This window comes from Gopherus evgoodei, chromosome 23 (genome assembly GCF_007399415.2).
Source record: "Gopherus evgoodei ecotype Sinaloan lineage chromosome 23, rGopEvg1_v1.p, whole genome shotgun sequence".
NCBI lineage: Eukaryota > Metazoa > Chordata > Testudines > Testudinidae > Gopherus > Gopherus evgoodei.
Genome location: NC_044344.1, coordinates 3,989,063 through 4,009,192, shown reverse-complemented (window position 1 = coordinate 4,009,192; position 20,130 = coordinate 3,989,063). Strand labels below are relative to the sequence as shown.

Here is a 20,130-nt window from a genome sequence, read left to right as displayed (position 1 = left end):
CCTGTGTATACGTCCTTCTGCCTGTGCCCAGTTGTTCATCCACACATGTGCACGACTCTCCATGTGCGTGCCAGCATGTATGGCAAGCCCCACACGCTCAGCCCAGTGTGAGAGCTCATCAACCCCACTGCCCATGTGTGGGACACCCTGGGCAGAGCCATGTGCTCCCCACCAGTGTATGCGCCTGTGTCTCAGCCCTGGCCTACGTTTGCAGGGGGCACGGAGATTCCAGGAGCTGCAGTAGGATTGCTGAGAAGAAAATTGGGCACTTCCAGGCTGGAATCCTTGTCTCTCTGCCACTGGGGCACTAGCTTGTCTCAGGGGCTAAAGGGGGAAGAGACCTGGCATCTCAGCTCTTTGTTATCGCCAAGGCCACAGCCAGAATCAGCCCCTCTCCATCAGTCTCCCTTAGCGGTGCAGTGAACGTTGCCAGCTGGGGGCTGTCTGCTGTCAAACAGCAAAGGGAGGGGGTGGTCTTACCACTGGCAGATGGGGTGGGTCTGCGGGTCCCTGTCACCACATCTCCCAGGCTGGAGCTGGAGTTGTCTCCTGATTTGCTGTGTGGGGCAGAAAGGGAAGGAACAGTAAGTGCCTGGAGATAGGGAATTTCCTGTGGGGGGAGAAGCTGGGGTAGGGGGCAGGAGGACTAGTCTGGGAAGAAACAAAGAGCCCTACCACTGAAAATTCTGTGCAAGGGGGAATTGCCCTCCATGCCCAGATTCTGAGAGAGACTTACATCTGGAACCGCAGCACCAGGACAATGCCATGTGCCCATCTAGCCTGACATCTCCTAGACCCCTCCCCCAGCTGGGATCAGACCACTGGGGCCAGTGTCCAGCACTCTCCCACTCACCCAGTGATGTACCAGATCAGATCAAGGGCCCATCTAGCCAGCTATTCTCCCTACTGTGCCAGTTCAGACCAATGAGTCCACCTATTCCTGCACGTTGTTCCTGACTCCTTCCCAGCCAGCACTCAGGTTCTGCCCTGAAGCATAGGGATGGAAGGCCCTTTGCATCCTCAGCTGGTGTCACTGCTGATCCTGGAGCTGGTTCTCCCCTGCCTGGCTTCTTGTGCAGGAGTTCACCACTGAGCAAAGGGAATGACGACTCAAGGTGCCCAGTAATGAGCCCACTGGAAGGGTATGCTGATCCTCCTTCCACTCCCAGTCTCTCACTGGAGTGGATTTGCTCAGATGGCTACAGCTGGGCCTGCCTCAATTACCCATAACCCACTGCTCTCAATCCCCAGGGGGGCCTTCCCCTCTGGTGCCCAGGGCTCCAGGCTGCATGCGGATGTGGCCAAGAGCCGAGATTCCCCCTCTCCTCTCCGCCCGTCTATTCCACCTTGAGCTCAGGCGGTTTTGCCTCATCTTCTGCTCCTGCAGCATCCTCATGTTCTCCAGCTTGACGGGGCTGGGGATGAACCCCACCTCGCAGCCCTCCTTCACCAGGCGCCCGATCCACCAATCGTTGTTGTATTTCTGCAGCACGGAGACAAGAGGGGCCTGAGACAAGGTGCCAAGCCCCCTCCCCTGCCCCCCCCGGCGCCAAGTCCATCCCCCCCTGCACCGAGCCTGTCCCATTAAAGCAATGCTGGGCCTGTGTCCTCTCTGTGCCAAACCCACGCCCATCAACACAGTGCTGAGCCCCAGTCCCCCCGCCGCTGCGGTCCCCAGAGCCCCAGCCTGGCCTGGGCCTGGCCCGGTCCCTACCTCTTTGATATGCAGGAAGTCCTTGGGTTCGAAGGAGATGGCCATGCCCTGGACTGGCATGTCATCACTGGGGGACGGGTTGTAGCCCACATTTGTCCTCACGGCAAATGCCACCGGCTTGGTCTGTTCAGGAGACGGGTTAGTGGGGGGAGAGGAAGGGAGGAGAGAGATGCTGGAGGGGCCTGGATCCCCCAGACAGAAGGGTGCGTTGCTCTGGCATTTCAGAGAATGCCATTATCTAGCAGCTGCAGAGACCAGCCAGGAAGGGAGTTAGCAATCCAGGGCCAAATTCTCACCCCTGATCCAAGAACATGGAGCAGCCCCGGCCAACTCTCTCTCCTCCCCTCCCCACCATAGGAACCAAGGAGAAGAGGTTCCTCCTCCAAGGAACGGAGTGGACCCCCACACCAAGAGCTGGGGGGTTCTTGGTCACAACAGCTGCGTCAAAAGAGGACCTGGGCAACCGGGTTGACCCACCTATAGAGGGGCCTGCCAGCACCAGGGTGACGGGGAAACCCTGCCTGGTTGGGCGATAAACAGAGGCCGCCTTTTCTCTGCAGGCGATGCCGATCTGGTACCTAGAGCCTTACAGGGCCTTGGCCTTGTCCCCGGCCCCATGGAGCCCTGGTTCTGCTCATGCACAGAGCTGCGCTAATGGGCTGGCCCTGCCTGGGAGAGGGGCTGGCACGTCTCCTAATGGACATTACACCTCAGCTGCCAGCAGCAGAGCGAGGGGATGCTGCGGCTGCACGGCCTGCAAACCCACTGCACCGGGGGGGCGGGGAGAGACAGGGGCGTCATTAGCTAATGGCAGCCGGACTGTGCCGCCAGCGAGTGATGCCTGGAGAGCAGGGGCTGGGGCAGGGCCGACAGCTCCCCTCTTCCCAGGGGAGGGGGCAGGGGAGAGGTGTGCGCTCAGGTCGGGGAAGAGCATGGGGGCAGAGGTGAGCACCAAGGGACTGCCCAGACTCAGCCTGGGATGGAGGGTCCCAGCAGGCCCCGGGAAGCCTGATGTTCATTGTACAGAGGGGAAACTGAGGCACGGGGAAGTGAGACGTGCCCAAGGTCAGGCAGAGAATAGAACCCTGGAGTCCTGATGCCCAAACACCAGTTGCTGTAACCACTAATCCACACTCCCCTCCCAGAGCAGTCAACTTCACAGCCCTGATTGTGCCCAGCACCAGGAAGGCCTCAGGAAGTGATTTTGGTGCCTGGTGTCTTCCTACTAGTTCAGACAGTGGGGTGACCCACAGGAAAGTGGGGGCAGACTGGGAAAGGGTCTGCCTATCCCAGGGCCTCTGGCCAGAGGGAGACAGTGTAACACCCCCCCACCCCCATGTGGATATGGCTACAGGGGTGCATCCCCCTGTCCCCAACCTGTGGCAAGACGGCAGCAGCCCTTGGATGAGGTGGGGGGGCCCTTCCCCCACTTGGTAGCCAGTGCTAGCTGGCAGCCAGCCGGGGGTGGGGGGGTGGGGGGGCAGTAATGGAAGGGCTGGGATGCCGCCAGGCAGGGCAGCGCCAGCCCGCAGTCTCCTGGCACCGGCACTCTCCCAAGCCCAGCCCAGGTCAATGAGACGTTTCATCAAGATTAGCCAAATGAATTAGCTGATGGGGTCCCTGGATGGCGGGATTTATGGGCGGCGCTGGGTCCGGGGCCAGCGGCAGCAAGAACAGCCAGTACATTGGGTGAGGGGAGGGAGGGAACAGCCAGGGATCCCTGGCACTCGGCTTCCCCTGCAGAGCGGGGCTCTCTGGAACTGGGTTGCGAGTCAGGGCACCGGCACAGCAATGCAACTTGTTCCATTGCAGATGGGAAAGGGGCCTGGCCAGAAAGCTGGGGGCTCATCTCCTAGCACCAGGCAGCTTGGCGCTGGGGGCGGGGATGAGGCGCAGCTGGGGAAAGAGCTGAACCAACCCCCCCAATGCTGGCTCAGCAGGTAGGAAGGCGAAGTGCCAGCCACAAGCTCCCGGACAGCCCGTGTTTCCCTGTGTGGGCCCCCAGTTCGATCAGCTTCCACCCTGTGGGCTAGATACCGAAAGGGACCCTGGTCCCCGCAGCCTGCACAAGGGGATCCAGAGACAGAACCAGAGTGAAGGAACCTCCTGCCTCCCCGCCTCCGAGCACACGCCGTGGCACCTACCTTGGCCTTCTCCAGCTGCGCCAGGGCCTGGCGCTCGGCCTCCTTGCGCAGTGCCTCACGATCCTCCTCCAGGGACACATCTGAATCCGAGGGGCGGCTGGTGTAGGAATCCGCAGAGCCCTGGGGGAGCAAGAACCCGCATCAGGAGGTGGGCTTCATAGCACCCCCTGTGGAGGGGGCACCATGGCCACACAGCCGAGTGAGCCCATTTAGAGCGGCAGGAGATACTCAGGGGGATGCTGTCACCTCCCCATGCACTGATCACCCTGTGAAACCGTGGGGACAGGGGCAGGCCTGGCAGCCTGGAGCTGGGCCCAGCAGCTCGCTGTGCTAGAGGCGGTTGGATTTCATTCATTATGCACCCATCACCGTGGTCCCTGGGCACTTTAGAAACAAACCATTGCCCAGCACAGCCCGTCCCGGGTTGTAGCAACCCCCATCTCTGGCACACGGGCTAAAACTAGAGAACTAGAGACAAGCCCCTAAGGGACCTTACGCCCCTGTGAGACAGGAGGGTTTGTAGGACTCTGGGGCTCTGCCAGCTCTGGAAGGGGAGCGGGGTCCAACACAGTGGCTGTAGTGCAGGAGTCAGGACCCCTGGGTTCCATTCCCAGCCCTGCCGCTGACTCTCTGTGCCTCGGTTCCCCCTAGCGTGGTGAGGGTTAAGCTGAGTGGCAGGGAACGAGGTGCAGCTGTTCTCACCGCTCTGGAATGGAACGTGATAGCAGGGATGGGACAGGGCAGCGCCAGGCTGGGGGGGTGGCATCAGACCCCATGAAAGCACCAGCACTGGCAAGAGAAACAGGGCCACACGCTGGGAGTGGGGGGGCACCTAGAAACAGACAGTTTCCCTGGGGTAAGGGGCCTGGAAACCCACATCCTTAATGGAGCAGGGGCAGGAGAACCAACAAGGAGTGGGATGGTGAGTGAGACCCAGGGGCCACCTGGAGCCAAGCTGGGAGTGTTCTCTTGTTCCTAGATCTAAACGGCTGAGTACTGCTGAGCTTTTCCCCGCTGAGCTGGGCCCTCAACATGGAGCAGGAGGGGCAAGGAATGAGGAGGGAGCTGGGTTGGGGTGAGGGATCCTAGCAAATCCCCTGCCACCTCCATGCTATTTCTGAGGCTCCCAGGAAACCTTGATTGCAGCTTCCAATGGATGTCTGATCCAATGGGGATAGGGTCCCTGGCCTGTCTCACATCCCCAGCATAAGCCGCCTACCCACAGGCTGAGACCTGCTAACGAAGCAGTCAAAGTGCTCTGCCCCCACCCGGTGCCTCAGCTTCGGGGGAGTCCCGATACTGGTGGGGAAACTGAGGCTCTGAGCTTGGCAGTGAACTCAGGGGAGGGAGGAGGAGAAGAGTCCACATGGGGATGGGAGGCGTCTGTCCTTTGTGGGGGCAGGAACCTGCATTCTGGTGGACCCTGACACACATCCCCCTGGGGATCAGTGCAGAGGAGACAGGACAGGCTCTCGACCCTGACCGTGATGAATGGCACTTCCTAGTCACCAAGAGCCCTGGCAGGGCAGTGAACGTGGGAGCAGGCACCCATAGAGAAGGCATCCCAGCTGCTGCCATGGGGGACTGAGCTCAGAGGTCGGGTTGGTTCAGGAAATCGGGGCATCCAAGGGGGGTTAACCATGAAGGGCAGTTTAGAGAGGCCCCCTGCACTGTTGTCCTACCACCCCTCAATCCCGACCCTCAGCCGCCCCACTATGCCAATTCCTGCCCCCCAGCTCTGCCATGGCCCTGAATCCCGACCCAGCTCCCTGCGGAGCAGAGGCTGCTAATGACCCTGCATCACCAAAGGGGTTGGTATCGGGATCCTCAGGGAAGGGGAGGACTAGCAAACTCGTTTCCCTGACTGGCCCGGGGACTCTGTGTTCTCTTGGGGCGCCTCCCCTTTCAGTCCTGCATTGGGGTTCCCAGACAGCTTCCAAGTGTCCGGGCCCAGGGGGCAGAGCTGGCAGCCCTCAGCCATGCCGCTGCCTCTGCTGGAGCCCCCGAAACATCTGCGCTAATTAGTCAGTTCTCAACCCACACAGCGAGTTCATCTACCTCCCTGGCTGTGTCAGGAATGGGGGGAGCAGCACCCCCAGCTGGCAGCTCAGTGGGGATCGAGGAACCAACAGGGGTTCCCCTTTAATCACAGGCTCTGCACTCAGCTGCTCGGGATCTAAATTAAACCTGCTGCTTTCTCCAGAACCCCAATAACTGAATGACCCCAAAGGGCCGGGAGCTGAGGGCAGGGGGCTATTCTCAGGCCAACCAGAGGGGGCACTGCAGAGCCCCACAGAGCATCCTCCCCCCTCCCCCCCACCCCCAACTATGCCAGCCTCCTCTCAGGGCAGTTCCAGGTGCCCTTCGCTCCCAGCTGGGTTTAAACACACCAGCAGGTTTCACTCAATTAAACACAGAGGCATCCTCTGAGGAGCACCCCCAGAGAGAGTCAATGTGGGGGGGATCCCTGCTGAGGGGGCCAGCCTGTGCTGTGCGAGGATGGATGGATCTTTGCAAGCCTGGGCAAACATCAGTTAGGAGTGGAGATGATTTAGCTGGATCTGGGGGGACCACCTCCCCGCAGAGACATGCAAACCCTCCCCCCTCCGATCTCCCCTTTTTGGACCCCCAACTCTGGCCAGGCATCCCTGGGGCAGGGCTAACTCAGACAGACGGGGTTCGAAGCCAAGGTTGCAATGTACTCACCTCCTCTGAGTCGTCCAGCCAATACAGATACATCCTGCCGTGAGTGGGGGACGCACAGAAGAGGGGGGGGGCCCGGCTGGGAGGGGGCCCCACTCAGAGGGGCCGAGGGTTTTGGGAGACGAGTCTAGCAGGCAAGGAGGGGAAGCCACAACCCAGGTTTGCTGAGTATCAAGGGCTTCGGAAGTGGGAATCAGCACCCTGGGGTGGGGTGGTTGGGAGGCCCCCGGGGCTGATCTCTCAGAGGTACCGTCTGCCCTGCCGCAGGGCTGGGGGAGGCAAACTCATGAGGAAGTGCTGCCTGGCTTCCCTGCCTCCGACCGGACCGGAGACACAGGCAGGCAGGAGTTGGAAAGAGCCAGGAGCTAATGACGTGGGGCCGGGATGCGATTGGCTCAGCGACCAAGTGAGTGTCATATATGAGTGGAGCCGGCATGTGGCCCAGCTGGGTACGTGTGCGGGGGATCGCCGGCCCTTTAAGAACGAGGATGCTGTTCTGATGCCCTGCAAAGTGAAATGGTGGGGGGGTGGGGGGGCTGGGAGGAAGGCCTGCCCTGGGAGGAGAGGAAGAACCTACCCAGCTGAGAGGGATTTCTGGGCACACGGGGTTCTAGCGAGCAGTTACTGTGCTGGATGTGCCCCGCAGCAAAGGCACTGGATCGGGGGCCAGGGATGGCACCCAGCCCTGGCTGTGCCAATGGGAGCTGTGCTTGGGGCTGCGCAGCCGGGAGCCAAGATGAATGGGAATAGGGGATAGGGGGTGAGAGGGAACTGTCTGGATCCAGACTTCCCCAATGGCCCGTATTTGCTTCTCCAGCCCCTTGACGCAGAGTATTCAAGCCCCTGCTGCATACTAATGAACTCCAAGAGGTGGGTCAGGATCCAGCGGGGGAAACTGAGTCACAGCGCAGCACCATAGGGCCAGATTTCCAAGAGCGTAGCCCTATGGAAAATCCCACTCCATTGTGGGTGCTGCACCCTGAAAATTCAGGCCCAAGGTCCTGCAGAGATTCAGCGGCAGAGCCGGAATTCGAACGCAGATCTTCTGAAGCCTAGACCACAACCCTGACCCCTACCCTTCCATTCCCGGCTCTCAGCCCTCCAAGAATTTTCCCCTCTCCCCACTAATTCCTTTGTAAATGTGTAGCCAGCAAACAGTTTGTTGAGGGTCCACGACCAGAGAGACACCCCCTCCACCTCCCCACGGCTGCGTACGTTAGAGATCACCAGAATTTCATGGGGGCGGGAGGGGTCACTGATACTTTGACACAGCACAAGATTCCCAATGTGCTTCCCAAGCTCTCTATAAGCTGTGCCGCCCCCTGCCCCCCGCCATGCAGCCACCTCAGAGTGGGACAAGGCAGCTGTTGAACAGCGCTCAGCAACAAACATGCAATGGGGGAGTCTGAACCCCTGTGCGTGCGCAGGACCTAGGTTTTACAGCGCCAGACGCAGCCCCTCGAACAGCGGAGCGCCCCCTAGTGCTGAGCTGGAATACTGGGGTCAGCACTGATTCCAAGGGCAGGATGGCCCCTACTGAGCCCCCCCATCCCTCTCCCAGAGCACGGTGCCCCCCTAGTGCCACCCTGGAGCATTGGGGTCAGCACTGACCCAGAAGGGAGAGCACCCCCTCTTCTCAAACTCCTTGATGCCCAAGTTAACCATTGTGCAACCCACTGGGAGGAGGGACAACTCCAGCCTGCTCCCTACAACCAGGAATCCCCCCCAGTGCTTCCCCATGCCACGGTGCATCCTGCTCCTCCCACACCTGGAGCCTCAGCCCCCTACCTCCCAGAAGTATTGGGGGGGGGTGAACCCCCACCCCCCCAGATCCTTGGCTCCCTGTGCGGGGGGTGGGTGGTTCTCTGTACTGAGATCATGGATGGACAGGAATGTGGAAGGGAGGGAAGAGGGGCATCTGGGGGGAGAGTGGGGCAGAGAGGTTATGGGGAATTCTGGGTGGGAAAAAAGCAGGGGCTAGAGGGGAATGAGCTGCAGTAGAAGCAAGGTTCTTGGGGGGCTGGGAATGGAGCGAGGAGGAAGCAGGAGGTGGAAGAAGGCTGGGGGGATGGCAGAAGCAGGGGGTGTAGGGGTGAAGGGGTTGTGGGGGGTGCAGGGTCTGGCAAAACATTCCACCAGCTGGGGGAACCCCTGCCAGCCCAGCTGGCCTTGGAACCGCTGTGGTTGGGGCTGGCTGGGAGTCCCCATACCTGGGGGTCCCAAGTGTTTGTGGGAGGGCACAAGGGAAGGGATGAAGGGCAGCGAGCCTGGCAGAGAGTGTCAAGGTGGGGAGCAGCCGGGGGGACCCCAGCCCCCCAGAGAGAGAGTTGCCAAGGGGTGGGGTGGGGTGACGCTCACCAAGACGGGCCGGTGCTCTCTGCTGGGCGTCTCCATGCTGGCTGCGCCTGGGCGCAAGTGGGCAGCGGGGGTGGCTCTGCTGGGCTGCCGGGGCTCAGGTTTCACCAACAGTGCAACATTCGCAACCTGCCAGGGTATATTTAGCCCAGTGCAAGGGGCGGGCGAGCGAGGGGGGCTGGCCTGAGCCAAGGGTCAGCCTCAGGGATGGGCTCGATGTGGGGTTTAGCCACCCTGGGCACACGTTCTCCGCTCACGGGAGCTCTCAGGGAATCAGAAGGGGACTGAAAATAGCCAAGCACCCCGACCCATCTACTGGTGCCCCTCAGCCCCCTGCTATTCCAGGCCTCGCCGAGCTGTGCCGATGCCCCTCAATCCTGACCCACAGCCCTCCCCCTGCTACCCCAAAACTAGCCAGCTGGAGGGTCAGGGGCACGCTGCATAGTCCCGTGGGTGCAGACACTCACTGCAGGAGGTGCGGAAGCACACGCAGGGCACCCCTCTTGTGGGGGAGGGGGAAGCTGCCAAAGGGCCAAGACCCCTCCCAATCCCTGCAGACCCCCATCTGAGGCCGAGGCACTGAGCAGGGCTCTGGGGCTGCTTTCTGACCCAGGCCAAATTCTGGGACGGGTTAAGGCTAAATGGGGTCTGTAGCCCCCACATTTTGGGCCACCCTCCCCACCCCCAAAAAATTCAGCAGCCCCTTCCTCCCAGCTCAGCCCTACTCCATCTCCCGCTCCCTGATCCTTGATCCCCTCAGCGGCGGGACAGGGCTGTCCTGGCTCCCCGACAATGACCTGAACAGAACTCAGCCCCGAGGTCAAGCTGGGAGAGGGGAGAAAGTGGGTTTGCAGAGCACAGCTCTTAAACCCTATTCACAGCCCATGCCAGCAGAGGGCAGCACAGCTTCAGGTGCGACTACCCAGCAGGCATATACACCCACACACTTGTGGGGGAAGAGGGGCCGGGAACCCCCCGATTAACAATCCTGTGGGGAGATCAGATACGAATGACCCAGCCATTAACACCCACATACCGCTAGACCCCGCCCCAGGCCTCTGCAGTCCCTGCACTCAATTCCCAGCCTCCCCACGAAGTGTGAGCTTGCGGGGGATCCCGGTTCCACATTCTTTGGTGGCCCCAAAAGGTACCATCCTCTCTCGCCCCCATCCAAACCTCAGCTGAGCCTTCCACCCCCTTGGAGCAAGGTGCTGACCCCATTCCAGCCTCCTTTCCATTTAGGGTGACCAGATGTCCCAATTTTATAGGGACAGTCCCGATTTTGGGGGCTTTTTCTTATATCGGCACCCTACACCCCGGGGAGCTGCCATTGGGCAGCCCCGCAGCCGGTTCTCCCTCCTCATTGGGTTGGGTTTGTTCCTAGATGCACATAAGGGTGCAGTGCTCCGTGGGGCAGGCAGCTGAGAGCCCGCCCCACAACCATGAATGAGCCCACACTGCCCTCTGCTGAGCAAAGCTAGGAAGGCCTCTCCCCAGGGACCTGCACCCCCAGGACCCCAAGATGCAGGAATCAGGCTGAGATTCAGCTGATCTGATATCCCTTAGGCATGCAGCCCCTGGATTCACCCTCATGGCCTCACTGGCTGGGCTATAACGTACCACTGGAGGCTGTTTCTCCAAAGCGGGCTCAACCTCTGAGCTGGAGATCCTCCCGTCCCTTCCCACCTCTCTTCCAGATCTGAGCCACCCCATGCAGCCATTCACCCCACCCTGCATTAGCCTGGGGCAAAGCCCTCCCAGCCTCACTGCGTGGGCTCATGAGTGAATGGGCCCACCCAGTCCTGGGGCATTTGAGAAGTGCCTCCGTTGGGTTTCGGCTGGTTCTGATCCGGGATCCATTTGAGCCCCTGAATTCAGGGGTGATGGGTACTGGGTCGGTCTCTTTGGGTGGAAGGTTCAACTTTCGGCCCATCTCCAGGCACAGAGCCCTCCCTCGGGCAGATGGAGGGTTGAGGGCCTTTCGGGAGCCTGTGAATGAGCCCAGGGCAAGGGGAAAATCCTGCTAGCCCAGGTGCGTGTCCCCCAGGCCCCAGGTCTGTGACCCCAGCAGCCTCATCATCGCCACGGGGGGCAGCCCCGGCTTGGAGTCAGCAGGGAAATGGCCAGGCCCGGAGCTTTCCCTAGGCACCTCTCCAGCCTTCTCCCACTCGCTCTGGAGGGTGACAATACAAGGCAAGCTGGCCCTTTAAATCCTCTCTCCGCATGGGGGCCCCGCTCCAGGAACCTTCTCCACGGTAACTGCCACCTCCAGCATCGTCCCATGTCATTGCCATGGGAACCATTCACCCGCCCCCCCCCTCTACTGGGGGGGGCAGGTCATAGGACCCCTCTCTCCAGCTGTTTATCCCCTTCACACGGGGGGGGGAACGCTGGAAGGGATTAAGCCAAACCCACCCCAGCCCAGACTTCCAGGGCCACCCCTTCTAGTGTAGGGCTCAGTCCAGGGCCAGATCTAACATCCCCAAGCACTGGGGCCTTGTCCCATCCCCTGGGGGTGATGACCTCACCCCCACCTGAGATCAAGCCCCATCCAGCCCAGCTAGTGCCTTATCTCGGAGTCTCCTCCACTGGCTGGCTCCCCGCAGGGCAGAACTGGGTAAGGGGGGGCTGCTCGGGCGATCGCCCCATTAGCTCCAGGGGCTGGAGCTTGGGATGCTGGGTCCTTGGGGGCCTGCCCAGATGCAGCCGTTGGGTCCTAGACAGACAGGCGCCGGCTGGGCCAGCCCCCCAGCAGCCTGGCCCCAGGATGCTGCCCCCCAAACCATCCATCTCGCAGGGACTCAGCTGTTTCATTATTTAATGTCTATTCCAGCCCCCCCGCTGCCCCCACAGGAGGTTGCTATGGAGACCACATTGCTTCCAGCTCTGAGGAGATGTTTCTGGGCTGTTTGATGTGTGTGGGGGGGGAAGGAACGCAAAGCGATGGCGGCTGGAATGAGGGGGGGTGACAGGAAAGGGAGTGGGGGAGACAACGGTGCAGGATCTACCCAGCCCCACTCACACTGCTGGATCGATGGCCAGCTCCCCTTCCTGCCCTGAAGGGGGAGAAGCGCTGCCTTTGTGCATCTTGGGGAGGGGGAGAAAACTAGAGCTGGTCCAGTCCCGGCCTCTGCCTGCGGGGGGCGCTGTAGGGAGCAGGGCCCAAGGGCTGGCTATTAGAGGGAGCACCTGGCGACTCTAGCCCTGGTCTTCCCAGCAGGAGGCGCTGCAGGGATCAGGGCAGGAGCAGAAAGAACGATATGGGAGAAGCATCAGAGGAGCCACAGCAGAGCGGTGCTTATAGCGGAAAGGGGGCGCATTAAGTCCTTCCCTCCCGACCCTGCCAGCTACAGCCAGACCCCGCCCCCCCGGCCAAGCACACCCTGCCACGCCACCCCACGCTGCTTTGAAGGGGCACCTGATGTATGCGGGCAGCACCCCTGGAAGTGAAAGGGTTATGGCCACGCTGTGTTGCCATGGGCACAGATACAGCTCACATCAGCCCCCAGATGAAGAGAGACGCCAGGGCTCTGATCCCAGCCCTCCCGTGACCTTTCCCCCGCTCCTGGGGGGGGGCAGATTTGATCTGGGGCTCCCCCCAGATGCCCAGGCTCCTCTCCTACTGGTCTAGAGTCAGAGTACCAAAAGGGAAAGGAACCGTGCAATTCTTGTGTCCCCAGCGACATGACCCTCCAATGCTCACCCCTACCACTAATCAGCCACTGATTTCCCCCAGGCAGTCACCTCCCCATGCCATGGCCCAATCACGATGCAAGTGGGAGCTCATCCCACGCAGGGCCCCAGTCCTGAGCTCACCCCACCCCTTCTAGGGAGATTCAGTGCAAACGGATCTTACTAAGATGCCATTTCTGCCCTTAAAGAATACAGCAGATTAAACCGAACTGTAGATTCGGGGAGGGGGAGGGTGGATTCTCTGCCGGCCTGCAGAGATAAGGATGAAGCACACACCTCATTCTCTCCCGTGGGCACTTGACGTTAGTTCTTTCTTGCTCCTTTCCTCTCTCGGCAGCTGCTTTAGCCTGAAAGGGGCCAGCCATGGCACTTGGCAGATGGAAATAGAACAGCACAAGAGTTGGGAACACGATGCTGTGGCTCTGGGCAGGGATTGAACCCAGAACCCTCAAGACCCTGCTGCTTAAGCTAAAGGAGTAACTGAGAGCAAGAAGGAGACTGTTACAGCAACTGGGGCTAGCCATTAGGGGGCGACAGGACCACCTGCCCTACACTGCTGTATTACATCTAGTTCATCCCCCCTCCTGAACATGAGATGCCGAGGCCATGTGAGCTCCCCACCCCGCTGTCCTTACCTGTCTGACGAAGCTGTTGGAAGTCGTGTCTGAGGAGGTGCTGCCATCAGAGCGTTTAAACCTGCTCTTCCGCTTGCTGTATTTCCCCTGGGGGAGGGAGGGACAGCCTGGTTAATGAGCATGCAGGAGCTTACAGAGGGGTGGGAGCAGAGAACTGCATGGCATACCAGAAACCTGTGGAACTCCCTGCTGCAGGATGCTGCTAAAGCTAATGGAGGAGTTACCCTGACATTTGCTTTGCCACGCCTTCAATCGGAGGATCTCAAAGTACTTTACAAGCACAAATGAATTAAACTTCATTCCTCTCCTGCCCTGGAGAAGCAAGTGAGTATCATTGCCCCATTGTACCGCTGGGGGGAAACCGAGGCACCAAAAGGGAAAATGCTTTACTCGTGGCCATGCAGCAAGTCAATGTGAAAGCGGAGAGCAGAACCCAGGAGCCCCACTCTAATTGAGCCTATAAACGGTTCTATGACTACACTAGACATCGTATGGCTGCGAATAGCACGAGCTGCTAGAATATGAATGACAAGCCTAATACTTCAGGGCATCAGGTCATCAGCTTCTGAGGCCACAAAGGAATCTCTCCCCTCATGGTAGCATATCACACCATAAGGAGGCAGCCTTCCCCCCATGGACGATGGCTGGGGACAGATGGATCCCAGGCTAAACATCCCGCTGGTCTTAGATGGCTTATTCCACTGTGAAAATCCCTTGGATTGCAGATGCTTAGGACATGTCCCCATCTAAACACCCACCTGGGCCTGGCTTGGCTGTGGGATCCCCTTCCCTATAGGGCTGCTGAGTCCCCCGCAACAGAGCCAGTGACACCCACAGGTCCCTGGCACTCACACGGAGCACTGGGAGTGCAGGAGGCAGGGAAGGAGGGAGGGGTCGCTCTCCGGGGAAGCAGCACGGTCACCTGATGCGGGTGCCAATCAATAGGGAGCTCCGGGCTTTAATAGGCTCACTGGGTTCCCAACTAATCTGGCTCCGCACAGCGTCACAGCCAGGCTCTTAATCACCGGGGGGAGCTAATTGCAACGCCGGCCATGTCAGCTCATCCTGATAGAAACAGGGAGGCGCGTGCCAGTCGAGGGCAAACGGCAGTGGATCGGGCTGGGCCTTTATTCCAGCCACTGCCCAGGCCCCCCATATTGCTCTGGGGAGGAATCAAGAGTTGCGAGGGGGGACCCCACCCCGCTACCCCACAGACAGCAGCATGTTTATAGGGTAACTATAGATCACATGGCATATTCTAGGGGAGGAGTCGGCAGCTAAATCCTCAGCTAGCAGAAGGGGAAATCAAGGTACAGAAGAGGGACGTGGCTTGTCCGTCAGAGGCCCCTGTGGGGAGGACACCCTGGGAGCAGCTTTACTGCCCCATGTCAACGGGCGGGGTGAGGTGTCTGCCCACCTGTCCCAATGGGAGCTACAGGGCTGGGGCTGAGGTCTGGACAGATGTACAGGGGGTGGGGGGCTGAGTGGCGTTCTCCAGTGAAATCCAGAGAGCTGCCCTCCCCTGCCAATCTACCCCTCCCGTGCCCAGGTAAGGGCGGGGCTCAGTCTGCGTGTGGAAGGGGGGTGTTTAACCCATCACCCCCACTGGGCCTAGCAAAGGTGACTGATTCAGCGTGGAGCAGCTCTTGGGCCATCCTCAGAGGCCTGGGGCTGAATTAGCCTGGTTGGTCATCATGGAGAGAGAGAGAGGATGTGAGGCTGATTGGATTTGCAGACAGTCTGTGCCCCTTCAACTCTCTCCTGGCCCCACAACCAGGGAGGGGGCAGTGTGGGCTCCAGAGATCACCCTGCTGCTGGCCAGAGCCAGCCCATCTGTGCCGGGACAGGGTGGGATCCATGGGGCAGAGGCTGAGCCCAGGGAAGGGGTTCCAGTCCCAGGCTCATGGACCCTCCAGGGGAGGCCCCCAGCTGCCAAAAGGTGAAGGGGTTGGGGCTGTGATCCACACACACACCCCTACCCCCGTGCAATGAGCTGTATACACCCACCCTCTACACACACGCTCCTACCCCTGTGCAAGGAGCTGTACACACACACACACCACCTCTGTGCAATGAGAGCAGAGTATATCCCACACACGCACATGCACACCCCTACTTCTGTGCAACAAGAACTGTGTACATATACACCCCTACCTCCATACAAGAGCTGTGTACATACACACCCTTACCACTATACAACAAGCTGTACACACACACACACCCGTACCTCCGTGCAACGAGAGCTGTGTACATACGCACCCCTACCACTGTGCAACAAGTTGTCCACACACACACACCCTCTGTGCAATGAGACCTGTGTATACTCCCACACACACACCCATACCTCCATGCAACAAGAGCTGCGTACACCCACACCCACACGCACACTCCTATCTCTGTGCAACAAGAGCTGTGAACATATACACCCGTACCTCCATATGAGAGCTGTGTATATACACATCCCTACCTCTGTGCAACAGCTGTGCATACACACACAGACACCCCTACTTCCGTGCAACGAGCTGTGTACACACACACACACACACACACACACACACACAGAAAACCTACTACACACACGCCCATCCCCACGAATTGGAGCTTACTACAGACCCGATTTACTACACACACACATTTTAAACACCTCCCTAGTGGCACAGGCACTCACCTCCACTCCTCCCCCTAGTGCGCAGGCTCTGATGCTCTCCTTCCTCACACCCACGCAGGCCCCAGCAGCCATGCAAACGCACACGCGCATGGAGCAAGCGAACACACCTGCTGCTACTGACTCATCCCATGACCGAGCGGCTCCTCTTCCAACAGAGCCTGGCAAATGCTCCAAATACCCGGCTGGGGGCAAAGACTTCGACAGAAGGTGCTAGTAGCTGGGAGCTTCCCCACACTGGGGGCACTCCTGCCCCATGCTCTGCAGCACCTCCTGCTGGCAGAGGATGGGATTGGAGTAGCTAAGATTTCCACCCCACCCGCAGCCAGCACTCCCTACAGAAGGTCAATTGCTGCTGGACCTTTCTGCTGCTGTCCTTGAAGGTCCAGGCCTGCTCCCCTCCACCCCGATGGGGGCAGGGTCATCACAGCTCCGGGGCGTCAGTCCTTTTCCAGCTGGTTCCTCCCGAAGCTCCCAGCGAGCGCCAGGCCTTTCTGCACAGGGCGAGCGGTCGGGACACATTGGGGCAGGTCTCGGAATGAGCTGGGCGCATCTCAGAGGGACAGCTGGGCCCAGTTGCTGCCCAGCCCACAGACACGTGGTCTCTGAGCAGGGCAGGAGTTGGTATTTTTAGGATTCTTCCCCACCCCCATCTTTCCAATCAGGGCCCATCCCTCCATCACATTCATTGCACTCTCCGTGGGTGGCTGGGATCTCCCATCCAGGGGGCAGGTGCAGGGCTTAATTTGTAATGGAAGAAGTGCCGGGGAGCATGCAATTTTGTTACATTCATTTACTGACGCTGCAAGCCCAGAGGGGCAGGGGCTACAAACTGCCAAGCCTAGAGGGGTTAAGCACTGGGTTGGTGGCTCTCCAGGTGGGGAAGGATTAATCATGGCCATTTACAGAGCCAGATCCTAAGCTGGCAGAGGCTGGTTCAGTGTTTTCCAGCCCTGTGTTGAGGGCCTGGCACTGCCAGGGTGTCTGGGTGCAACCAGGCGCCCCTCCCCACTTGCTGCTCCAAATTGCCTGGGGCTGGGAGAACAGGCTGCAGTAGCAAAGGGGCTGTGTGTGGATGACACCCAGCAAAGTGAATGGGAGGATGCGCTGAGCTGGGTCAGACCAGTGGGTCCATCCTGCCACTGCTGTCCTTCCCCCTCCCCGTCCTGCCCCGCCCCACTCACTAGCCCTGGCCAACAGGTCCAACTTGCCACTGGGATACCCACCTAAGTACCTCAGACAATGGCCCATCTGTGCTGGCATCCCTGCCTCCTGCCACATTGGCTCATGGCCTGTTTCCAGCAGAGGCAACGTCCCCTGCTACCAACTGGCAAGAGGATGGGGAGGTAAAGGGGTGTGGTGACTCCCGAGAGGGTTTCCCAAATTATCCCGTATGTTCCAAAGTTTCCCGGAGCGACACCTGCCCTTCGCTAGCTACAGTTCGTTCATGGCAGCAGCCCAGGGCACCCTACGCAGCAGTACAGATCCAGCCCCACAAACCCCTCAGGATTATTCCCCACATTTTCCAGATGGGGAGACTAAGGTGACACAGCAAGCGAGCAGAGACTAAAACCCAGGTGCCTTATGCCCCAGCCTCTGCCTGTGCTAACCAGGGGACCATATCTTCCTGCTCCAGGGGGAGGCACCCCAGACCCCCCGCTCTCCTCTCGGCTGGCTTTGGCCCCCATTACAAAGTTTGGGGCACCCCTCCCCAGTCCTGCAGGATGTAGGGCATGGGGGGAGGGGACCCCGCTTTGCCTGGCTGGGGGAGGAGAAGCCCGGTGCCAATAGGGCTTTTGTGCTAAGGCTGAAATCTGGAGGGCAGCTGGGAAGGGCTGATCCCCAAGAGAGGGCTGGGCGGGGCGGAAAGCAGCAGCCAGGCTGAGATTCCTCCCCCCGGGGGCCAATTCCCCACCCCCCGGCAGCAACACTCAACCCTGCCCCCCACCCCTGGGAAAAGCAGAGGCCAGTGAGTCATTGGCCGGCTCTACCCGTGCGCCGGTTCCGATCGGATCCACCCCCCCCCCAATTTCTGGCTACAAAGCCCCCCCGCGGGAGACGCCCCCCCCGCTTGCAGGGAGCAGACCCCCCCGGGGGGGTTATCCCACCTGGAGGCCGGGGTTCTCGAACACGTCCATCTGGATCTCCTGGGTCGAGCTGCGGGGTGTCCTGGCCATGCCGCCCTCCCGAACCATCGAGCTCCCGGCCTGGCTCGCACCGGACTCGTGTCCCAAGCCAGCCCCGGCGGAGGAGGAGCCCGGGGCGGGGGCGCGTGTGGGGGCGGCAACCGGCCGGCCCCTCCCGGCGGCCACACAATGCGCAGGCGGGGGGGGGCTCGCTGGCCCGGGGGGGAGGGGTGTAGTCCGAGCGCCCCCCCCGCAGAGCGGCTGAGCGATGGGGGGGCTGGAGAAGGGAGGCGGCGGCGCCCTCAGCGGGTGTCCAGGCGTCTGGAAGAAGAAACACCCCCCAGATCCAACCAGTCCCTATAGAGACATGAGTGTCCCCCCCATCCCCACCTGCCCCCCTTCTGAGGGGCCTGGCTGCCCAGCAGCGCTGGGGGGGGGGCAGATGCCAGTGGAGGTTGACCCTGGAGTGGGGACTTCCAGGGGGCGAAGGACTGGATGGGGTGGCCTCATGCCTCCCTGCCCCACTCAGAGCCCCCCAGTCCACAGCGATGGCTGGGCAGGTGGCTCCAGCGATCAGTCCCCTCCCCACTGCCCAGCGGGCTCTAGCGGGCTCTGGGGGTTGAGGACATCACTGCCCTGTGCCCCCCCCCCAGGCCCTGCACCTCTCACCTCACTCCCTCCCCACTCTGCAGCCTCCTTTCACCCCCATCCCCCACCAGATCGTTCCTGAGAACCCACCTGCCCCAGGGCTCACTGGGGGCTCCCAACAGGCCCCGATGATCCTCAGTGTCTACCACCTGCCCCCCGTGTGCCGTACACTCTCTATGTCCCAGCACAGAGGGAGCACCATGGCAGGTGCAAAGCAGCAAATGGGGCTGCATTGATGTCCCTGTGATGATGGGGGAGAAAATCCACATGGCTGGTGGGATCTGGTGGGAATGAAGCATGGGGACCTGGGTCTGCACTTCGCCACCCCCTCCCTTGTCTCACCCCTAATTGGGCGGCTGCTTTGCTTTGACAGGTGTCCTGAGCATTGGCATGCACCAGCACCAGACTGGAGAGCGACAGCAGCCTCGGGACCCCCAAGGGATGTGGGTCTGGGGTGGGCTAGCTACCCAGATAACACGCACAGCCATGCACTCTGGAAACCAAAGTGCAGCAAATAAACCCTTGTGTCCAGCTCAATGAAAGGAGCCCACTGGGCAGCCCCAGAACCTGAATCCTCCCCTTGGCCACATGGTCCGTCTGTGGCTCTCAACCCTCCCTATAAGGTGTGGTGGTGGCTGAATGGTGAGTGAGCCTCCCTTGATCTCACACTGCAAAGCTGCCTCCAGTTCACCTAGCTTCAAAACGGGTAGCTGACCCATAAAGTCAGGGCTGGCAAAGGTGGTGAGATGGCCTGTTCCCTTGGGTACCATTGGCTGTGAAACTGACTTGGCTTAGTCACATCAGTTCAGTGAGCCGCTAGCTCCGGGGAACTTTGACTTGACTCCATATGAAGGACCTATTCAGAGTCTGTCTTCTCTGCTGAGCTCACCAGCGCCGAGCCTGACCGGTGCCCGTGTGTTCAATGAGAATTGAGCTGAGACCCATGGCCCTCATCTCACCTCAGCAATTAGACAGTAATCGGCTTCAACCGCAGCTGCCCAAGACTGGATTTGAGCAGACTGCTGAAGGTCTTTGTGTCCCGTCTCATTCAGCTTGCTTTTGGAAGTGGGGGGGGGGTGGATCTGAGGGGACAGCTCATCCCACATCTCCTCTGCCAGGGTGGAGGTTGGGATCCATTCCCAAGCCGTGGGGTGGCCCTAGAAGGTTAAAAATTAGCCTCTCTGGTGCTGCAGGGAGCTGTGGATTCACTCCAGGGAGCTGGCCCCCTTCCTGGCCTCCAGACCCAGATGGTGCAGCTGGGAGACAAACTGTCCAGGACCACTGGACATCTGATGCAAGAGAGATTTTCCATGATTAGAACCTATCTGTCACTGACTGGCTGAGGTATGACTGCGGTGCCCAAGCACCGAATCATAAAATAAATCTCCACTTTGCAGGCTGGAGAAATGAGGCACAGAAAGAAATGACTTACCCAAGGTCACACAGC

General features: G+C 60.2%; 1 protein-coding gene across 1 annotated transcript in view; it reads right to left on the bottom strand.

Moving 5' to 3' along the window:
- The window catches only part of CACNB1 (calcium voltage-gated channel auxiliary subunit beta 1), a 28,442-nt gene extending 10,338 nt beyond the window's left edge, over positions 1–18,104 (bottom strand). Inside the window, 6 exon segments of the mRNA XM_030541341.1 lie at positions 481–557; positions 1,347–1,483; positions 1,715–1,837; positions 3,859–3,978; positions 13,245–13,331; positions 18,018–18,104. Of these exon segments, the coding sequence (XP_030397201.1) occupies positions 481–557; positions 1,347–1,483; positions 1,715–1,837; positions 3,859–3,978; positions 13,245–13,331; positions 18,018–18,104 (631 nt within the window).
- Between the last annotated feature and the right edge of the window lie 2,026 nt (positions 18,105–20,130).